The sequence below is a fragment of the Microcebus murinus genome, chromosome 16, assembly GCF_040939455.1.
Source record: "Microcebus murinus isolate Inina chromosome 16, M.murinus_Inina_mat1.0, whole genome shotgun sequence".
Classification (NCBI taxonomy): domain Eukaryota; kingdom Metazoa; phylum Chordata; class Mammalia; order Primates; family Cheirogaleidae; genus Microcebus; species Microcebus murinus.
This window is the reverse complement of record NC_134119.1, coordinates 29,200,700-29,219,453: the sequence shown is the minus strand read 5'-3', so window position 1 is coordinate 29,219,453 and position 18,754 is coordinate 29,200,700. Positions and strand designations below refer to the sequence as shown.

General features: G+C 51.9%; 1 protein-coding gene across 1 annotated transcript in view; it reads right to left on the bottom strand.

The window, feature by feature from the left end:
• Window positions 1-8,078: 8,078 nt before the first annotated feature.
• The window catches only part of HM13 (histocompatibility minor 13), a 42,481-nt gene continuing 31,805 nt past the window's right edge, over window positions 8,079-18,754 (bottom strand). Inside the window, exons 9-12 of the mRNA XM_012755065.2 lie at window positions 18,376-18,412; window positions 16,232-16,334; window positions 11,333-11,418; window positions 8,079-8,474 (exon numbers count right to left, since the gene is read on the bottom strand). Coding sequence (XP_012610519.1) covers window positions 8,405-8,474; window positions 11,333-11,418; window positions 16,232-16,334; window positions 18,376-18,412 — 296 coding nt within the window. The 3' untranslated portion in view covers window positions 8,079-8,404. The remainder of the gene's footprint in view (window positions 8,475-11,332; window positions 11,419-16,231; window positions 16,335-18,375; window positions 18,413-18,754) is intronic.

Below are 18,754 nucleotides of genomic sequence, written 5' to 3'. Positions count from 1 at the left end.
AGGTAAGTCCAAGGTGATTACTGAATAGTTTCAGAGGAAATTGGAAGAAGCGGGTTTTAGGCTTGAAAAATAAAGTTGTCATCAGTTTGGCCAAAGCAGAGAGGACTGGCTGGTGTTTGAGATGGAGGCAGGTAGTAGGGAGAAAATAGTAATCAGAATAACAACAATAACCAGGGACTGTGTGTCCCCCATTGAGGCTTCTGAGTCCATTGGCTAAAGCCACGCAGAGAATAGCAGAGTCAGAACTCCAAACCCTGTTTCTCTAACTCCAGTTTGTGCTTTCTGGAGTTTTTCCACGAGGCCAGAAGAGAGGACGACACAGGGAGACTGGGAGACAACTGAAGTGGAGGGGAGCAGAGACCAAAAAACATAGAGCTGGAGAATACACGAGTGCACGCGCGCTCGTGCACACATAGATGGGCAGACAGAAGGTTGAACAGCACACGTCCACAAATTTGCACAAGCAAAGCCTTTGAAGGAACCCTTTTACAAACCCAAACACTTCGGTGTGATCTCTCTCTCACACACATCCACATACACACACACACACACACCCCCTGGTGCAGGCACTTGCTCACAAATATTCTCACAAACACATTCCTAAACGTGCTAAGATAGACATGAACTTATAAGCAGGCATCCAGAAACACAACCAAATATAAACAAACATGTCCACAATGCTGTCCCACATAAGATTTCAACACCTTCATCTTTACCCACAACTTGTACAAACCCAGACTGCAGCGCAGATTCTCACAAGAACAGGTACTCTTACACAAACACGCGTACACATACTCATAGTTGCATAGGGAACTTGTCAGCCCCTCCCGACAACCACACCCCTTGGCATCTGGCTTTCTAACCTTGGCCCTGGGTTTTCTCCACTCCCCCTCACCCCTCTCCTGTGCCTCTACCTCCCCTCCCCCACTTGGTCCCAGCTGGATCCTGGGGTAGCTGAGAAGGGGTGGGTGCTCAGCTCCTGGCAGCAAGGGAAGGCACCTGCCTGAGGTGGACAGGCCCATGGGGGCAGCACCCAAGGCTCAGCCTTGCTTGGGTCCCCTCCCTGCCCAAGGCCACTCCTTAGGGAGGGGCAGGGTAAGGAGGGTAGGTAGGGCCCTTGTAACCGAAATGGCAAGAGAAGGTTGTTAACTGTGGAAACAAAATGAGAAAATAATATGCACTGTAGATCTGATTTGGGTTAAAAAATACATAATAAGCATAGAAAAAAAATCTGAGTATCAAAGTATCTATGTTAAGGTGTTAACAGCAGTAATCTCTGGGTGGCAGGAGCATGCTATTTTATTTTCACATGTTTTAACATCTAACCTTCTGCAATGCACACATGCACCTTCTGTGATAATAAAAGGTTTTCATATACGAATATTTAATGACATGAAAAATGACAAATGGATGGCCTGATGAGGCTGAAGGGGGGATGGAACCCAAGAGCTTGGGAAGAGTCTTCATTGCTATATGACCTTGAGAGGGCCCTGTGCCTTTATTTCCTCATCTCTATAATGGAGACTCACCCCATGGCGGGGGTGGAGGGGTGGGGGGATGGGGGGGTGACAGGGGTGGGGGTAGGGGTGGTTATGACATGAGAGTTAAGGATTCGAAGCCTGTAAACACTTGCAATGGTGCTCGGCACGGTATGAATTCTCCATAATGCTAGCTGCATCCCAGTGTAGACAAAAAAATAAAAATATGCTACCTGCTGTTGTTAGTACTATTCTTCCACAAAGGTTCCTGTCCACGCTCTACTGATGGGAAACCCCGTGGGTGCTACTGGCAAGAATGGGTATGCAGAGTTCCCTTGGCTGGTGCATGTGCAGGTTCACAGGAGTATAAGTTTGCATGTGTACATATGTGTTCCTCCTGCATGTCCAAAATGTATACATTGTATGAGGCATATTGCACTTTTTTTTTTTTTCTTTTTGAGACAGAGTCTCGCTTTATTCCTCAGGCTAGAGTGAGTGACGTGGCATCAGCCTAGCTCACAGCAACCTCAAACTCCTGGGCTCAAGCAATCCTTCTGCCTCAGCCTCCCAAGTAGCTGGGACTACAGGCATGCGCCACCATGTCTGGCTAATTTTTTCTATATATATTAGTTGGCCAATTAATTTCTTTCTATTTATAGTACAGACGGGGTCTTGCTCTTGCTCAGGCTGGTTTCAAACTCCTGACCTCGAGCAATCTGCCCCCCTCAGCCTCCCAGAGTGCTAGGATTACAGGCGTGAGCCACCGCGCCCGGCCATATTGCACTCTTATGGGGCATCAGATATGGGTACAAGTATTGCAAACAGCATCACAGGCACTTTGCTCTGAAAACACCCTGGTGTGGGGGAACCTGTTTCAATTTTAATTCTCTACTCCTACAACTCTCATCCCCCGGTTCCCTTCAGCTCAGAGCTGTTGGGAATTTTGTCTTCTTCCTGGGACCTGGGAAGCCCCAGGGAACTTGAGGGGGCTTAGGACATTTTTAAGGGTGGGAGTGATGCAGGCTGAACAACACCCGAGGAAGAGGAAGTTGGAAAATGGAGTCAGGACACTTGGGTTTGTAGCCCTGCCATGCTGCTGAGGGACATTTGGATGACCTTGGTCCACCCTCTGGCCTGCTTTGAGTCCTCAGTCTCTTTTGTCCATCCATCCCTTGGCCCCTTGCCCTTATATCACTCAGAGCACCATCGTCACTGACCTGGAGCCCCCTCCCTGACTTCTTGCTTTCTCCATTTCTGATGCTTAGAAAGGATCATGTCACTCCCTTGCTCAGAATCCTTCCTTGGCTCCCCATTGCCTTCAGGATAAAGCCTATGCTCCTTTGCTGGGCTTTGTGGCATCTGCTCACCTTTCCACATCTCCTCACTGACTCTTCTTCACTCTGCTGGCCTCTTGCCCCTCCTCTCTTCCCTCCTCCCTCCCTGCCTTCCCTCTGGGCCTTCCCTCTCCCCTCCACTCTGCCTGGGACCCTCTTCCTGGGAGAAGTGATCAAGAGCCAGAGAGGGAGGTGGGCTTTCTCTCCTTACTTCTTTCTGTATTTAATTTGGAGTCCAACAAATTTACCTTCAAATCTCATCTTTGCCATTTCCTGGCTCTTTGTGACCGAGGGCAGGTTTCAGACCCTCTCTGAATTTTAGATCCCTCCTTTGCCAGAAGTAGGTAATAGTTAATATTTATTTTTTATAGCGCTGGATTTATTTTTATTCTCAATTGTATTTGTTTTTGAAAAGTACATTCACCTGGCTCAAAATTTAAAAAAATACAAAATAAAATATACATAAATTTAACATATATAGCAAAATTTTCCTCCCAAGTCACCCAATTCCTTTGTATATTCCTTACCTCCAAATGTACACAAATAGTTTTTCTTCACATCTTGGAGACTCTTCCATAAATATCCTCTCTTAAGGACAAAGTATGTGTGCTTTCCATGGATGATTTCACTTAATCCTCACAGCCACCCATGGGGTAGGCCTGGAAAGTGAAGCTCAGAGATGGAAAGTCACTTGCCCGAAGCCACACCCGTTAGTAAGCATTAGACCCAAGATAATTTGAGTTTGTCCATTTATGAAGTGCCTACTGTTAGGCCTTCAGGATTGTCCCAGACCTTTATATTCATTCACAGGACAGACACTGAGTGCCTTCATGTCTAAGGCACTGGGCCAGGTGCTGGGGCAACAGTGGGGAGGAAAACAAAAGCTTAGCCCTCTGTGAGTTTATATCCCAGTGGCAACAGTCCATGGCTGAGGGAGGTACAATCCTTTGCTCCATTTTCCAGGTAAGAAAACCAAAGAACAAAAGGGAAAGGAATTGTTCTGAGGTCACACAGTGATGATGAAGCTGAGATAAGCAGCCTCGTTTTATTTATTTATTTTTTGAAACATAGTCCCACTCTGTTGGCCAGGCCAGAGTGCAGTGCCATCATTGTAGTTCACAGCAACCTCAAACTCCTAGGCACAAGCCATTCTCCTGCCTCAGTCTCCCAAGTAGCTGGGACTATAGGCACGCACGACGACGTCTGGCTAATTTTCTGTTTTTGGTAGAGACGAGGTCTCACTCTTGCCCAGGCTGGTCTCCAAGTCCTGAACTCACTCCTGCCGCCTCTGTCTCGCAGAGTGCTAGGATTACAGGCGTGAGCACCCGTGCCCAGCCATGCAGCCCCATTTTAAAGGTAGGGAAACTGAGGCATAGAAGAGTGAACTGACTTGCCCAGGAAAAGAGAGCCGGGAGGTGGCAGAGTCCAGACCCCAGGGCTCCAGCGAGCTCGCAGCCCCGCCCACCGATGGGCGGAGCCAGCCGGGCCCCGCCCCCGCGCATTCCTGGCAGCCCGGGCGGCCGTTTCCTGCCGGTGTCGCTGGGCGGGCGGCCGGCCCATCTGGCGGCCCCCACGGGGCGGCGCGGGGAGGCGGCCCAGACTTGCTGGAGCCAGGCGCCGGCCCGGGCCCCCCTGCCCGGCTGGAGAGCCCAGGTGTGGCCGCGGTGGGGGCGGGGGTGGCGCTTTCCTTCCCGCTCGCTCGGCCCTTCCTGACGCACCCGGCAGGATGCAGCCTCCTCCCGCCCTCCTCTGCCCGCGCCTCCCACGCCCGGCCTGGGATCGTGGAGGGAATCCAAGCCGTGGGAGCGGGCTGGGGAGGGGGCAGCGGGCCCTGCCTCTGGCAGCCACTTTGTGAGACCCCGTTGTCTTGCCGCCCCCCCCCCCAGTTTTGGAAGACTCCTGTATAATTAACCTCCCCCCCTTTTTTTGAGGGACTCGGCTTCCCCATTTGTGCAAGGACAGCGGAACTCCCACCTCCTGGGTCACACAGGCTTGTGCTTCGCTCCTCAGGCACCCCAGACACGACTGTGGGAACCGGAGGAGGCACTTCCCCTGCCCTAAGTCATAGCTCTTGACTTGACATCCATTTAATTCAGCCATTTCAAGCCCTGGCCAGGCCTTTGACCTCTGCTGTTCTTGCTAGGCTTGGTTCATGGTCGGAAGGCTTCTACCTCAAAAAGTTGGACCCACCGGGGAGGAAGGTTCTTAGGTTCTTAACCCTTTCACAGCTGAGGAAACAGGACAGAGAGTGGGCAGAACAGCTCCAGTCACCTTGCAGAAGCCACCTTCTCTGTCAGACTCTGAGGTTGCCAATCCTCTCCACTCTCCAATGCTGACCCCAAGAAAGGGAACCAGCAGTGCAGTATCCTGATCCTGATTTATGCCAAACAGCACCACTAGAGTGCTGTGGCGTCAGCCTAGCTCACAGCAACCTCAAACTCCTGGGCTCAAGCGATCCTCCTGCCTCAGCCTCCCGAGTAGCTGTGACTACAGGCATGCGCCACCATGCCCGGCTAATTTTTTCTATATATTTTAGTTGGCCAATTAATTTCTTTTTTTTTTTAGTGGAGACAGGGTCTCACTCTTGCTCAGGCTGGTTTCGAACTCATGACCTTGAGGGATCTGCCTGCCTCGGCCTCCCAAAGTGCTAGGATTACAGGCATGAGCCACCACGCCTGGCTGATTTTTTTCTATTTTTCAGTAGAGATGAGGTCTTGTTCTTGCTCAGGTTGCTCTCGAACTCCTGACCTCAAAGGATCCTCCTGCCTTGGCTTCCCGGAGTGGTAGGATTAGGCTTAAGCCACCACATTGGGCCAATACACTTCCACTTTATGAATAGTAAATATGTTTTATCTTTTTTTTTTTTTTGACTGTTTTTTTGTCTTGCTCTATTGCCTAGGCTAGAGTGCAGGGGTGCCATCATAGCTCACCGAAATCTCAAATCCCTGGGCTCAAGCGATCCTCCTGCCTCAGCCTCTTCAGTAGCTGGGACTACAGGCATGCACCATCATGCCCGGCTAATTTTTAAGTTTTTTAGTAGAGATGGGAGTCTCACTATATTGCCCAGGCTGGTCTTGAACTCCCGGACTCAAGTGATCCTCTGGTCGCAGCCTCCCAAAGTGCTGGGATTATACTTGTGAGCCATGGTGCCTGGCTCTTACAATTTTAATTACATTTTTTTTCCTAGTTTACTTTATGGTAAGAATACAGTATATAAGACATGTAACATACAAAATATGTGTTGTTTTTTACTGGTAAGGCTTCTGGCCAACAGGAGGCTATCAGTAGTTACGTTTTGAGGGAGTCAAAAGTTACACGTGAATTTGACTGTGTATGGGGAGGGGTTTGTCAGTGTCCCCCACCCTCTGCTTTGTTCGAGTCAACTGTGCAAGCACACGGCTAGTCACATGTTAAATTGTTAAATACAATGAAAAGAGTGTGTACCTGGGCTGTTGGCATAGGAGCCCTCTCCTACATATTGCAGTTGGGGGAGACCGAGGCACAGAGGACACCTAACAAATCAGGGGCAGGACTTTGGGGCTCTAGAGCAGTTTCCCAAGAATCTGCCCCCACTCCAAGGTGAGACTGGCACCAGGCCCACCCGGGGCCCTGCCCAACCACGCCCCCCATCCCCCCAGTGTGCAGGCCCAATCCCTGCCGGCCTGGTGCCATTTTTCCATGGGACTCTGGCGGTGGCGGTTCACATCTGGAGTCTAGACTCGGAGGCTCTGCGGGCCGGGCCTACCGCCCGGGCTGGGCCACCGCTGCCCGCTGTTTGCTCAGCTGAAGCTGGTTAATTGGAATTAGAGTGGCCTCTGCGGTGCTGGCTGGCCGGGCGGGCCCTGGTCGGCCGCTGCAGAGGTCTGTGGAACATCTGGCCGGGCCAGGACGGTCATTAGGTGGCAAGCGCCCGGCGCCACTGCCACCTCAGCCTCCGCCGGGGGCAGGCAGTGACTCAATGAGGGCTTTGTGGGCCCTGGGCCGCAGAGCCGACCACGTTGTGTGCCTGGGCTGCCTGCCCCTCTGCCGCTCTCAGAGAGGCCTTGTTCAGGACCACACGGCCTCCCTCTGGAGGCGGCGGAGATCCGAGAAGACCCTGAAAGGGACCCCCAGGCCTTTTGAGATTTTCTACCTTTCATTTCCATAGAGTCCTGGGCCCAGAAAAGTTGGGTGGCTGACTCACAGGAGCCCAGCACACCAGCCACAGTGACTGGGTCCTGGGGTTCTGGAGAGGAGTGGCCCAATCCTTAGGAACTTGGAATTTGATTTGGATTGTTCGAGGTCAAATAGATGTCCACGGGCAAGCTGCCTCCTTTCACAATGGATCTGATAATACAGCTACAACCTAAGACTGTGAGAGCTGAGTGAAATCCGTATGGAGATGCTTGATACATGTCAATGCCTAGTGAGATATCACAGTGATGCTCTAGTCTCTCTTTGGTCATGCCGTCCTTTGACCACTTCCAAACTGTTTGGAAGCCACTGTTATTTTCAGCCTTTGAATGGGAAGTTTGGGCAAGGGAGAGCCCTGGGCTGGGAGCTGGAGGCCTGGATCTCAGGCCAACGGCCACCCACTCCTGTCTCAGTTTCCCCACCCAGCGACCCCATACCAGGCAGGTGGATGAGGGCTGTGGCTACTCCTTGCCTGATTCACTGGAAGTGTCTCCCGCAGGCCAGGGCTGCTGTCTTCAGCACATTTTAGGGAAACCCTGTCCCCAGGATTTCCAGCTCTTAGACACAGATGGCCTCTCACAATCACTGGGCCCAATTCCTCCCTGCACCAGCCTCTCTAGGGGCCCTGGTCCTTGTGTTGTGACTAGCCCCATAGTAGTCATTTTAGGAAGAACCCTAGGAATGAGCAGAATGGGAGAGATGGGGCCTTGATCTTTAGGGTACCCTAGAAACCAGGCCCTATCCAGCTGAGGTCATGTGGACATTTGGACCAGGGAGGCTGGTGGGTGGTACCCTCCCCACCTCTTGTCAAGGTGAGTGGGGGACTCAGTGAGCACCTGTACCCGCACTATCCCTAAGTGCAAGGAGGAAGGTGGTAAAGTAAACCCAATGGCTGGGGAGAAAGAAGGGCTCGTGGGCCCCCTCTGCTGGCTAGAGGGTGTTCGTGGGGTGCTGAGCTGGTCAGGCACTGGGGTGGGCACCCAGGAAGGGGCTTGCAGAGAAGTTTCTAGATGGGCAGGTGAGACCTAGTAAACCCAGTACAAGACACAGGGAGCTTATGCAGTGAACCCTTCCAGAAGCACAGTGGCCCGCCTTGGCCATGGGATGAATTTTTAATGTGCGGCAAAGTCAGTCCACAATACAAAAATCTAAAAATCACACCCACTTTTCCCACCTGGCTCCTGGATAGTGGGGGAAGCTGGGGTTTCCTTTGCCTGTAGGGGAAGGGGAGAAGCAGAGGAAGGCCAGGAGGGGGAGAGGGAAACAGAGGCCAAAGAGGCCCTGCTGGAGGGATCCTGCTGCCCCCACCCCTGTCCTGGCACTGCCCTTGACCTCCTGTGCCTTCTGCTCGTGCACACCCATGTGGGGCCATCCCCCGCCGGTCTGGTCTGGCCCTCGGAGGGTCAGACGCCAGCCATATCATTTATCCTTCTTCTCCGGCCCGGAGTCTGTCGCTGCCGCTGGATCCTTAGAATTTGAGTCCTCATAACTGACCAAAAAATAAAACAATAAAAATGCATTTAGAGGAAGGGGAGAGCAGAATCTTTTGTTGTCCCCACCTGGCGCCCCAGGCAATGCCCTGGGCACAAGAAGAACGTCAGCCCTGCGTCCACTGCCCAGCCTCTTCCAGTGCTGGGCCGGGCCCCGAGGCGAGCCCTCCTCAGACAGCTGCTCTGCCTTCTCTGTGCCCAGCGGTGCAAGAGGCAGCGAGGCAGCGGCCAGTGGAAGAGAGGCGAGGCCTGGACTTGTGTGGTCCAACTTTAACCTTCTTGAACCTTCTGCTGGAGAGGGGAAAGAGGGGGGCCAGGACGAGGCTATGGGAGGTGGGCTGCCTCCCAGGACACGTGGCAGGCGTCAAACAGCTCAGTCCCAGAGGGTGTGGAGGAGACTGCTCTACTGGCAAGTGGCAAGGTGCCGCTTTGAAGACAGACACCCTGGCTTAGCTTTTACTATAGGCTTCACTTACTGAGCAAGCAGTTCATGCCAAAGACAATACACACATTTCCTCACCGGATCACCCCCGTGAGGCAGGAGTGTGCCCGCTTACAGAAGAAAGGCTCCGAAAGAAGAAAGTGACTTGCCCAAGGTTATATATATACACACACATACACATATATGCAGTGAATAGTAACAGGGTCTACTACGGTAGGACAAGGGCCGTTTACATCTGCGCGCTCCTGTGAGCCCCACCTTATTGGTGAGGGCACTGGGCCTCTGGGGTGCCCGGCTCCCCGGCCCCGTGGCTGGGGGCAGGCATGCTGGTGGCTGTGCAGGAGCTGCCTCCCGTGCCTGCCCTGGCAGTGCTCCCTGCCCTGCGCACGGAGCTGTGGTGTCTGCCCTACCTTGGGCCCGGGGCAGAAGGGGGAGCGGGCAGGTGGGCACCCGCCGGGCATTACATGGTGCTGGGATTCAGCGGGCGCCGGCGGCGAGGGCCGGCTAGCTTCTGCTGCATGGAGTCGGCCAGGCTGGCGGGGGAGCCCGAGACTGTGGGGAAGTGGGTGAGCCTCGGGGTATGAGGCAGGATTTCCGCCGAGGACTCGTAGCTGTGTGAGACAGAGAAGAGACAGAAAGAGAGATGGAGAGAGAAAGACTGAGGGAGGACAGAGACTTCCTTTCCGAGGAGCAAGGAGCAGAACTGTCTTATTTTTATCTATCTCTGCACTTCCAGACTTTGTGGAAAGAAGCCGGTATGACTTAGAAAGTAGAAAGGAAAAGATGCACCCAGACGAAGGCACATCATGCAGTTGTGCAAAAGAACAAGGGTGCTCTAAATGTGTATGTGCTGCTGTGAAAATCTCTCTAAGACACAGCATCGTGAGAAAAACCCAAGGTGCAGAATGCTCTGCGAATGCCACCGTGTCTGCGAGAGTCTGCACACGCACGCTTGCATCTCGGTGCCCAGGTGTCTCTGGACGTCGGTGTAACAGAGCCGGCCTCCGAGAGGGGCATCGGGCATGAGAACATTCTCCCTCTCAGAGCTGTGCAATTTGGAACCTTGTGAATGTGCTGCCTATTTAAAAATAAATAAATGAATTAAAAAGGAGGGAGTGTGAATAAAAGGGAAGAGTAAAACAAAAGGTAAGGTGGAGAATCGGGAGAGAGACGGATAGAAAGAGAAGAGAGAGACCACTTACTTTTCACCTCAATCTAAGAGCCTCCAAGGTAGGGGTGGCAGAGGGTAGAAAGCGGGACAGGGTGCCTGTGGGGCAGAACATGTAGCACCAGCCAGGTAAAGGGAGGGCACTCTCTGCCCAGGCTGGGGTGTTCAGAGCTTCGTCCAGTCAAGACACAACAGGACTAAATTGTGCTGGCTACCCCTGGTGTGGCGGGGCAGGGGACCTGAGGCTGGATTAGGGTCAGAGGGAGGGCAGGGGTAAGTGCTGAGCTCAGGGATAGATGCCATGCCTGCTTCCAGAGTTCCCCCAAATTTGGCCCCAAGTTCACCCCGCTGCCCCTGCTTGCCTCAGAAACCACAGGGCTTTGCCAGGCCAGGAGGTATGGGCAGGCAGGCTGGGAGCTGGGGATTCTAGGCAGGACAGGGAGAGCAGAGGTAGGTACGGGGGAGGAGTGAGTCACAGGCTCCCCTGCGGGCAGCCAGGTGCACAGGAGGCCTTGGCAGGCGCTCGAGGGACAACTTGGAGGGCAGGCAGGTGGAGCTGGGTGGAAGGCCCCCGAGTGGGCAGCGTTAATCACAGCTGGCAGCTATTTCTAGGTCCCTGGCAGGCAGGGTCGGTGGTGCTGGGGGGCAGACACCTGCTGGAGTCACGCAGGCCTTGGGGTTTGGGTGGGGCTGTGCGTAGGGCGTGGCAGGTGTGGATATGGCCCTGGGAAAGGGGTACGTGTGCGAGTGAGACACAAACTGAGTTGGAGAGAAAGCTGTGGGTCACAGCCACAGAGGCAGCTGAACAGGGACGGACACATGACTTCCGCTCAGGGTACTTTCCACCTTTCTATCACTTTCATGTGAAAACTGAAGCCAGGGGAGGGGAAAGACATGCCTGAAGTCACCTGGTAGCAGAGCCAGGTTGGAAATCCAAGGCTCCTGACAGTGGGCCGCCCAGAGAGAAATCCACACCAGCCACTCTGTTCTTAGGATCCAGCTGGCATCTGGATGTGGGGGCTTCTCAGAGGGTCCCTAGGCCTTGCCCTCCCTATCCTGGCCCAGGGAAAGGTTCCCACCGCTGCCCCCACAGGTGAGACGCCCACGTGCTGGCGGGAAGGGTGAGGGCTGGAACTGGTGGCAGGAACAACGTTCCCCTGGAGACGTGTACAAACACCCCCGGCGCCACTGGCTGCCCACAGGCACACCTGCACCCATGTGAACGTCTGTCCCCGACCCTGGCTTACCTGAACATCTCTGTCACTTCTCCCTTGGCCAGCGCCACCAGGACGGGAAAACCGACGCAGGCAGGGACCAGGTACAGGAGGGCAGGCTGTGAGAGGATACAGGCTGGTAAGGCAATGCTGGCCAGGGAACCTGTGCAGGGCCATTCCCAGCACCCCCAACCCTCTCCTAGGCTGGACTGAGGGACAGTGACTGGCCCAGGTACACAGGGCAAGTCAATGACTAGGTCTGAACCCAGGGCTGGGCTGCTCCCTGGGACAGAATGTAAGAAACACAAAGGAACTCGAGTGTGCAGGGCTTTAAGACTTCCCAGGAGTCTGGCAGGTAGCGCCTAAATCACCTGGGACACTAGGTTCAAAATGCAACCTCCTGGCCAGTGTGGTGGCTCATGTCTGTAAATCCCAGCACTTTGAGAAACCGAGGTGGGAGGATCACTTGAGCCCAGGAGTTTGAGATCAGCCTGGGTAATATAGTAAGATTTCATCTCTACAAAAAATAAAAAAATTAGCCAGGCACCATGGTGCACATCTGTAGTCCTAGCCATACTCCAGCCTCGGCGACAGAGCAAGACCCTGCCTAAAAAAGAAAGAAAAACAAAAAGTACAAACTCTTGGGTTGGTCCTATTTCCAAAGACCCTGCTTCCCAAGGTCTGAGGCTGAAGTCTGAATTTTAGCAAATGCTCCAGGAGAAGCTATTAATATAATGAGATAATGACACGGCTGCTGCTATGCAGGGAACATGTGCTGTATACAGTAGGGTCACTGGCTCCACAAGGATCCACAAGGATCCACACCCAAGGGGTCCTGCGCACAGTCTGTGCTGAGACTCCTGGTAAAGATGGGTTCGGAGAAAAGGACAATTATATGAAGAGCCTCTGTTCACGGAGCACCTATTGTGCAGGCACTGAGCTCGGCCCTCCCAGGAGTACTGCAGCCCATCTCCACATCCCCTGTGACTGTCCTCCTGTTGTAGGGGAGGAAGACTAATGCTTCCGGAAGAGAAGGGACAGCCCAGGCCTCAGAGGTCTAAATGTTAAACTGAGGATTGGACCCCAGGTACGCTAGACCCTAAAGCCATTCTTTTGTTTTCAGCATTTGAAAGTTGTACATCACTCCACTGTTCAACTCTCGAAAGCCTCCAGTGCTCCCAAGCATTGAAGGACCTGTGAGACATGAACCCCATCTTCCTTCTCCAACCTCACCCAACCTGTCCCAATAGCCTGCACCTCCAGCCACAGGACCTTTGCACGTGTAGTTTCTGCTGCCTGGGATGCTCCTTGCTCACTATGGACTGGAGGGCAGGGGCCACGGATGTCTTGCTCACTACTGTATGCCCAGCACTCAGGAGAGGGCTGGTAAATACTAAGCGAATGGCTCCTGCATGGGTACTCACAAAGTTAAAAGGGTATCTTGGAAATGAATGGGGGCGAGGGTAAGGAGACTTCATTTTTTTTTTTTTTGAGACAGAGTCTCACTTTGTTGCCCAGGCTAGAGTGAGTGCCATGGCATCATCCTAGCTCACAGCAACCTCAAACTCCTGGGCTCAAGCAATCCTCCTGCCTCAGCCTCCCGAGTAGCTGGGACTACAGGCATGCGCCACCATGCCCGGCTAATTTTTTCTATATATATTAGTTGGCCAATTAATTTCTTTCTATTTATAGTAGAGACGGGGTCTCGCTCTTGCTCAGGGTGGTTTCGAACTCCTGACCTTGAGCAATCTGCCCGCCTCAGCCTCCCAGAGTGCTAGGATTACAGGCGTGAGCCACCGCGCCCGGCCAGGAGACTTCATTCTTAATGAAAACCTAGCTCTTGGCCACAAAGGAATCATCCTTCTGTGCCCCAAGCATGACCTTCAGATCATTTCCTGGCACCTGCCATGGGTAGGCTTTGATCCACACCACTTTATATATATTATGTATGACTCTAATAATATCCTAAGTATTAGGTTCTGGGTTTTATAGATGATGTTACTGAGGTTCAGAGAGGGGAAATGTTAGCTGGGTGTGGTGGTGGGTGCCTATAATCCCAGCTACTCAGGAGTCTGAGGCAGGAGGATCACTTGAGCCCAGGAGTTTGAGGCTGCAGTGAGTTTTGACCATGCCACTGCACTCTAGCCTGGCCAAGAGTGAGACTCTTAATAAAAGCAAGTCTCAAAAAAAAAAGGGGGGGATGGCTGGAGAAATGATTTGGCCCCATGGTCACACAAGGTATGCTAGTGGCTGAGCTGGGATTTGAACCCGAGCAGCTGTGTTTCTCCCACTGCATCAGGTCTTTGCTATGAGCTAGGCTTTGGGCCAAGACTAAAAAAATCACAACTAAGGTCCACATCAAAATTTGTGAGTGGCAGCCAAAGCAGTACTGAGAGGAAAACTTATAACCCTAAAGTGAATCTATTAGAGAACAGTAAAGAATTGAAATAAATAATCTAAGTTTATAAATCAAGAAACTAGAAAAAGACAGTACAACAAAGTGACAGTAATCAATAATATGTTAGGATATACTTTAAAATAACTAAAAGAAATGGCAAATGCCTGAGGCCATGGACACCCCAAGTGCCCTGATTTGATTAATATACCTTGTATGCATCTATCAAAACATCACGTATATCCTATAAATATATACAACTACAATGTATCTATATTTAAAAGTAAAAAACTTAATGAAAAAAAGCTAGAAAAAGAACAAATATCCAAAAAGTAGAAAGAAAATAATAAAAGTAAAGCAGAAATTAATGAAATAGAAAATGAAGTAAACACAAATGTATTACAATTTAATTTCTGAAAAGTAGATGTCCCCATATGCATTTTATAGATGAGGAGACAAAGTGCCAAAGGAGGGAGAAGGCCCTGTCCAAAATCACATGGTCAGGATTTGCACCCAGTTCCCTGCCTCTAAGCCCATTCTCTTCCCCAAAGCCAGATTGGGAAAATCACAGGGCTTCCAGGGGAGGGTGAGTAGAAACTCAATTCTTCCTTTAAGGCCTCCCTCACTTGAGAGCTGGATTGAGGAGCTCCTTTGGAAGGCAGCAAGTTGGTTATCATCAAAGGAATACCAGCCTAGACTCTGCTTTCTTCTTAAGACACCAAGAAATCTCTCCAAAGAAAGTCAGTGCTAAGGAGAATCTGGGAGGTAGCTAGGGGCAGTGAGCTGGGGTCAGGATTCCTGGCTTTCCACCCAGACTTGGCCTTACTGTGTGACCACAGCTAAATTACTTCCCTCTCTGGGCTTGCCTGCTCCCTCTGTAAAATGGGGACATCACGAACCTGACAATCTCTAAGGGCCTTAATTTAATAAGCAGGCTGCTAGCTTTCTGGCTTGGAGTAGGTTTCTGACAGAGGTTAAATGAGTCAAAGGCCACATGGGCAGAGGCCCCTTACCTGGGGCAATGCTGGCACTGGGACTGCCTGTGTCTTGGAAATCATGGGAGACCCCAAGGAACAGGTTTCCCTCCGGTCCTGGATCCCCTTCCGAAAAATTTTCAGATAGATGCCCACTTGGATGACTGGGGAGAAGGGCTAGGCTGGTACTGGGTTATAGCACAGGCCTGGGGCCCAGCCTGACTTGCGGTGTGACCAAGGATTCTCCTGTTCTCTCAGGGCTACAATTTCCCCACAAAGGAGGGGACCACCTGTCTTGCCAGTCTCCCTGCATGAGAGAGCTCTGAATGGCAGTCTCTTCTCAGTCTGGCCAGGAGAAGGCAAGCCTGCCACCTGGTGGCCACTGGGGGAATTGGCTCCAGGCTTGGACTTTAACACGGGGTTGAACGCTGGAGCAGAGATCTCCAAAGACCTCTACGCTAGAGCTCCAATCCAGGTCCAATCACTCTCTGTCACACCCTTGCCAAGTTCATGTCTCTCTCAGCTTGCACTGCCCCTGAGGCCATGTGGAATAGAAGCAAGAGAGAGGTAGCTCCCCATTGGTTTTTTGTTTCTCGATTTATGGCTCTTCTGTACAATAAGAACACTAGCGTAAAATAAGAGTAATACTGCACTAGTACCTCCATGAGGAGCAGTGCTGTAAGGACTCAGTGGGTTAATGTGCAAGAGAGTCAGCACAGTGCCTGGGCCCTGGGGAAGGGGGAGAGGAAGAGCAACAACTCACACCCAGCAGGCCCGGTGTGGTCCTGAGAGCTGCACTTACATGAACTTGCTTCATTCTCAAGTAACCCCAAGGTGGCCGTTATTTATCTCCATTTTCTGATTTTATTAACCAACGAGGAAAACTAAGCCTAACTCCAGCAACCCACCTAGAGCCCCACAGTTAGTGGATGGAGCGTGGACTCACGGCGGGCCTTCCCCAGCCTCCCGCTCTCCAGGCCACGATGACTGTTCCCAGCCCGCACGCGATGCTGGCTCGCTCTGTGCCGGCTCCGTACCCAGTACCCATCTTGGTGGGAGAAGGAGGCAGAGCCTGGCCTCCTTGGGAATAGGGGGTGGTGAGGCCCAACACCTAATCAGTCCTCTGGTGGGTGGGTGCTGGGCTGAAACACCCAACACCCACCCAATCCTGTTCTTCTGTCTGCCCCCCACTACTGAGGTTAAGAAGCCAAATCCCCTTTCCTAGACTCTATAGTGACCGGGGTGGTCCTGGGCCACTCATCTGGCCTGTGAGGTGCAGACAGGGTTCTGGGACAGATTCTGCTTCCTGATGAAGGCAGCAGGCATGGCTGCTATATTCTCCTCCCTTCTTCTTGCTACTAACATGCACGTGCTGCCTGGAGCAGTGGCGGCCAGCCTGCAACAGCAAGAAAAAGGGCCAAGAGAATCACAGACAGGACTGCTCTAACACCACTGGGGAGCACCTGCCTCTGGACTGCTGGTATATGTGACAGATAAGTCCTCTGTAAGTCCCTCTTATTTGCAGTGACACATTCCTGACACTCTGAGTACAGCCCTGCTCACCTGGGCATGCTTGAAGATATGCATGATGAAGATGGTAAGGCCCAGGCCGAAGATGTAGGCTGCAAAGCTGGTGTAGAAGTAGGTGTGGGTATTCTTCTTCAAGCTTCAGGGGAGGTGTGAGAAGAAAGCGAAGGAAGGTTAGATATAGGGACTGGAGCGGTAATATCCCTTCTGAGGAGGGATCTGGGGAAGACCCTGGAGGTTGTGGGGGTGACAGAGCTCTGGGCTGGGGGTCTAGAGACAGGCATGCAGTCTGGTACAGCCCCCAGCCATGTCTTTGGTCAAGTCACTCTTCTTCTCTCAGTCTTGGCTTATTCATCTGCGAAATGGGAAGATGAGGAGCCCATCTCCCTGGTGATTGTGAATATCAAATGCCGTAACCTAGAACAGTGGCTATAAGACTTTAGCCAGCATAAAAATCATCTGGGAACCTTGTAAAAAAAAAAAAAAAAAAAAAAAAAGGCAGGGTTCTAGGTCCACTCAGGAGTCTGATCTAATAGGTCTGGGGCAAGGCCCAGGAATCTGCATTCTGAAAAAATAACTAAGGTGAATCAGATATAGGTAGATCATACTTTGAGAAACACAAATACAGAAACTGCAAAGGTAAGTAATTACTTTTAAGGGCAGTGGATGTAATAGTTCAGTAACCTATTTGTGGGCACTAAATAGACACTGGCTACATGAATAAAATGCCAGTGGCTTCCTGGAAATGATTCATCCAAGATTAGCTTCAGAATAGATGAACTGCATGCAACCTGGCATTGCCATTATGTGACTTCCCTTTACAATGCCAGTTCCATAACCTCTGTGTGTCCCCAGCACCTGGAACGGTGCCCAGCCAGTACCATGAATTCAATTAACATTTGTGGAAGGAATGAGTACCTTTGATCCCCTTCTCCCCTTAACCTGGGTGCATCTGAGCTGCAAGTACACTGGCAGCCGTACTGTTGTGAGAACTGTTGGGGTACCAGTGACTCCCTTTGGGAACGTCGCACCACTTCTGGAATCAGCTCTGAGGAGCTTGCTTATCCTGTGAGCCAGGCCAGGAATCCGATTCTGCCTCCGAGGGAGCCAGCAGCTGAATCTGTGTCCAGGCAAACAGCCTGGGGTATTCTTGTGGGTTTCACTTTGTTATTACCTCTGAACAGCCAGCAGTAGAGACAGCTGGCACAGACATGCCTCTGCTCGCAAACTGGCCAGGTCCCCTCCATAGGTGTCTGTAAGCCCATGTGTCATGAAGTCTGAGGTGGCACTACACAGATAACTCAGATGTATGCAACTGGGGAAATTAAGTTTCACATGAGAATTGGATTTCAATGATTTTGGTACCGAGTTTCTCATTACCACTGTTACCGTTATTAGTGTTTTTGCAATTATGGGGCATGAGGAGATTAAGAAAAGTTCACAAACCACCACCAAATCAAGCACATACAGGAGTCCTGGCTGGGATGACTGAGCATAAAATGACAGAGCAGTTACTGGCGCCACCTACTGGCGGCAGGCCCAGACGCCCAGGTGCATTCACTCAGATATGACCTTTCTTGTGTTTTAAGTGGTGACCCAAGTTGCCCCCCCCCCCCCCCCCCCCCGTTTTCTCCTCTGTGCTCATTTTCTACAACAGACTGAAAAAAGTCTGAGTAAGGAGAGGGCAGGGAACAGCTAGAGCAGCTGGGCCACGGTGACCTGACCTGAGGCTGATAAAAAATGATGATGATGACAATGATGACTGCAGCTGGATTTGCACAGAGCTACTGAGGTCACCCTGTGCTCAGCACTCTCCCTCCAGACTTTCATGATAATCCTGAGGCAGGAACTCTTGTTTACCACGAACATAAGGATGAGAAACCCTGAGGCCCAGAAAGGTCAGGCCACCTGCCAAGGCCACACCACCTGGCAGGGTCACAAAGTATCACCAGGAACTTCTGAGTTTAAATCTCTGGCTTGTGATTCTTAACTTTTAAAACATCTTGACCACAGGCTCTTTGAACACTTAGAACTTCAAAATGCTAAATGCAGATAAGATCAGAATGGCTCTGGTTGCTGTTGGGTGGAGGGTCTGGTCCCCTGAGGTACCTCCTCTGGGCTCCTGAAAGCCACTGGAGAATCCCTGGAGACCCCCCAGCCCAGGGTGGGCCCTCACTTACCTGATGTCAAAACGCAGCAGCAAGGCAATGAAGATCCCTGCAGGGAGAAAACCAGGGTTAGAGAGTGGCAGGGAAGGAGTAGGACAGTAGACTAACAAGAGACCTTGTCCTGGTCCCCAACTAGGGTGTCCCAGTCACGGAACAATCACGGGGGCCAAGGGTGTGGCCAGCACTGCCAAGTGCCAGCAGAAATCCCATTTCTCTACCTGGAACAATGAGAAGATCCCAGGATTTTGCTCTGGCCTGGGATTACTGTAACCCAGCACTTCACAGCACCACACTGTCTACTGAGTGCCTGTTGAGTACCAGGGACTGCAGCGTGAACAATCTCACTGCACTCACAGCCCTCAGCCAAGAGGGTGGGGGCAGCCATGTGGTG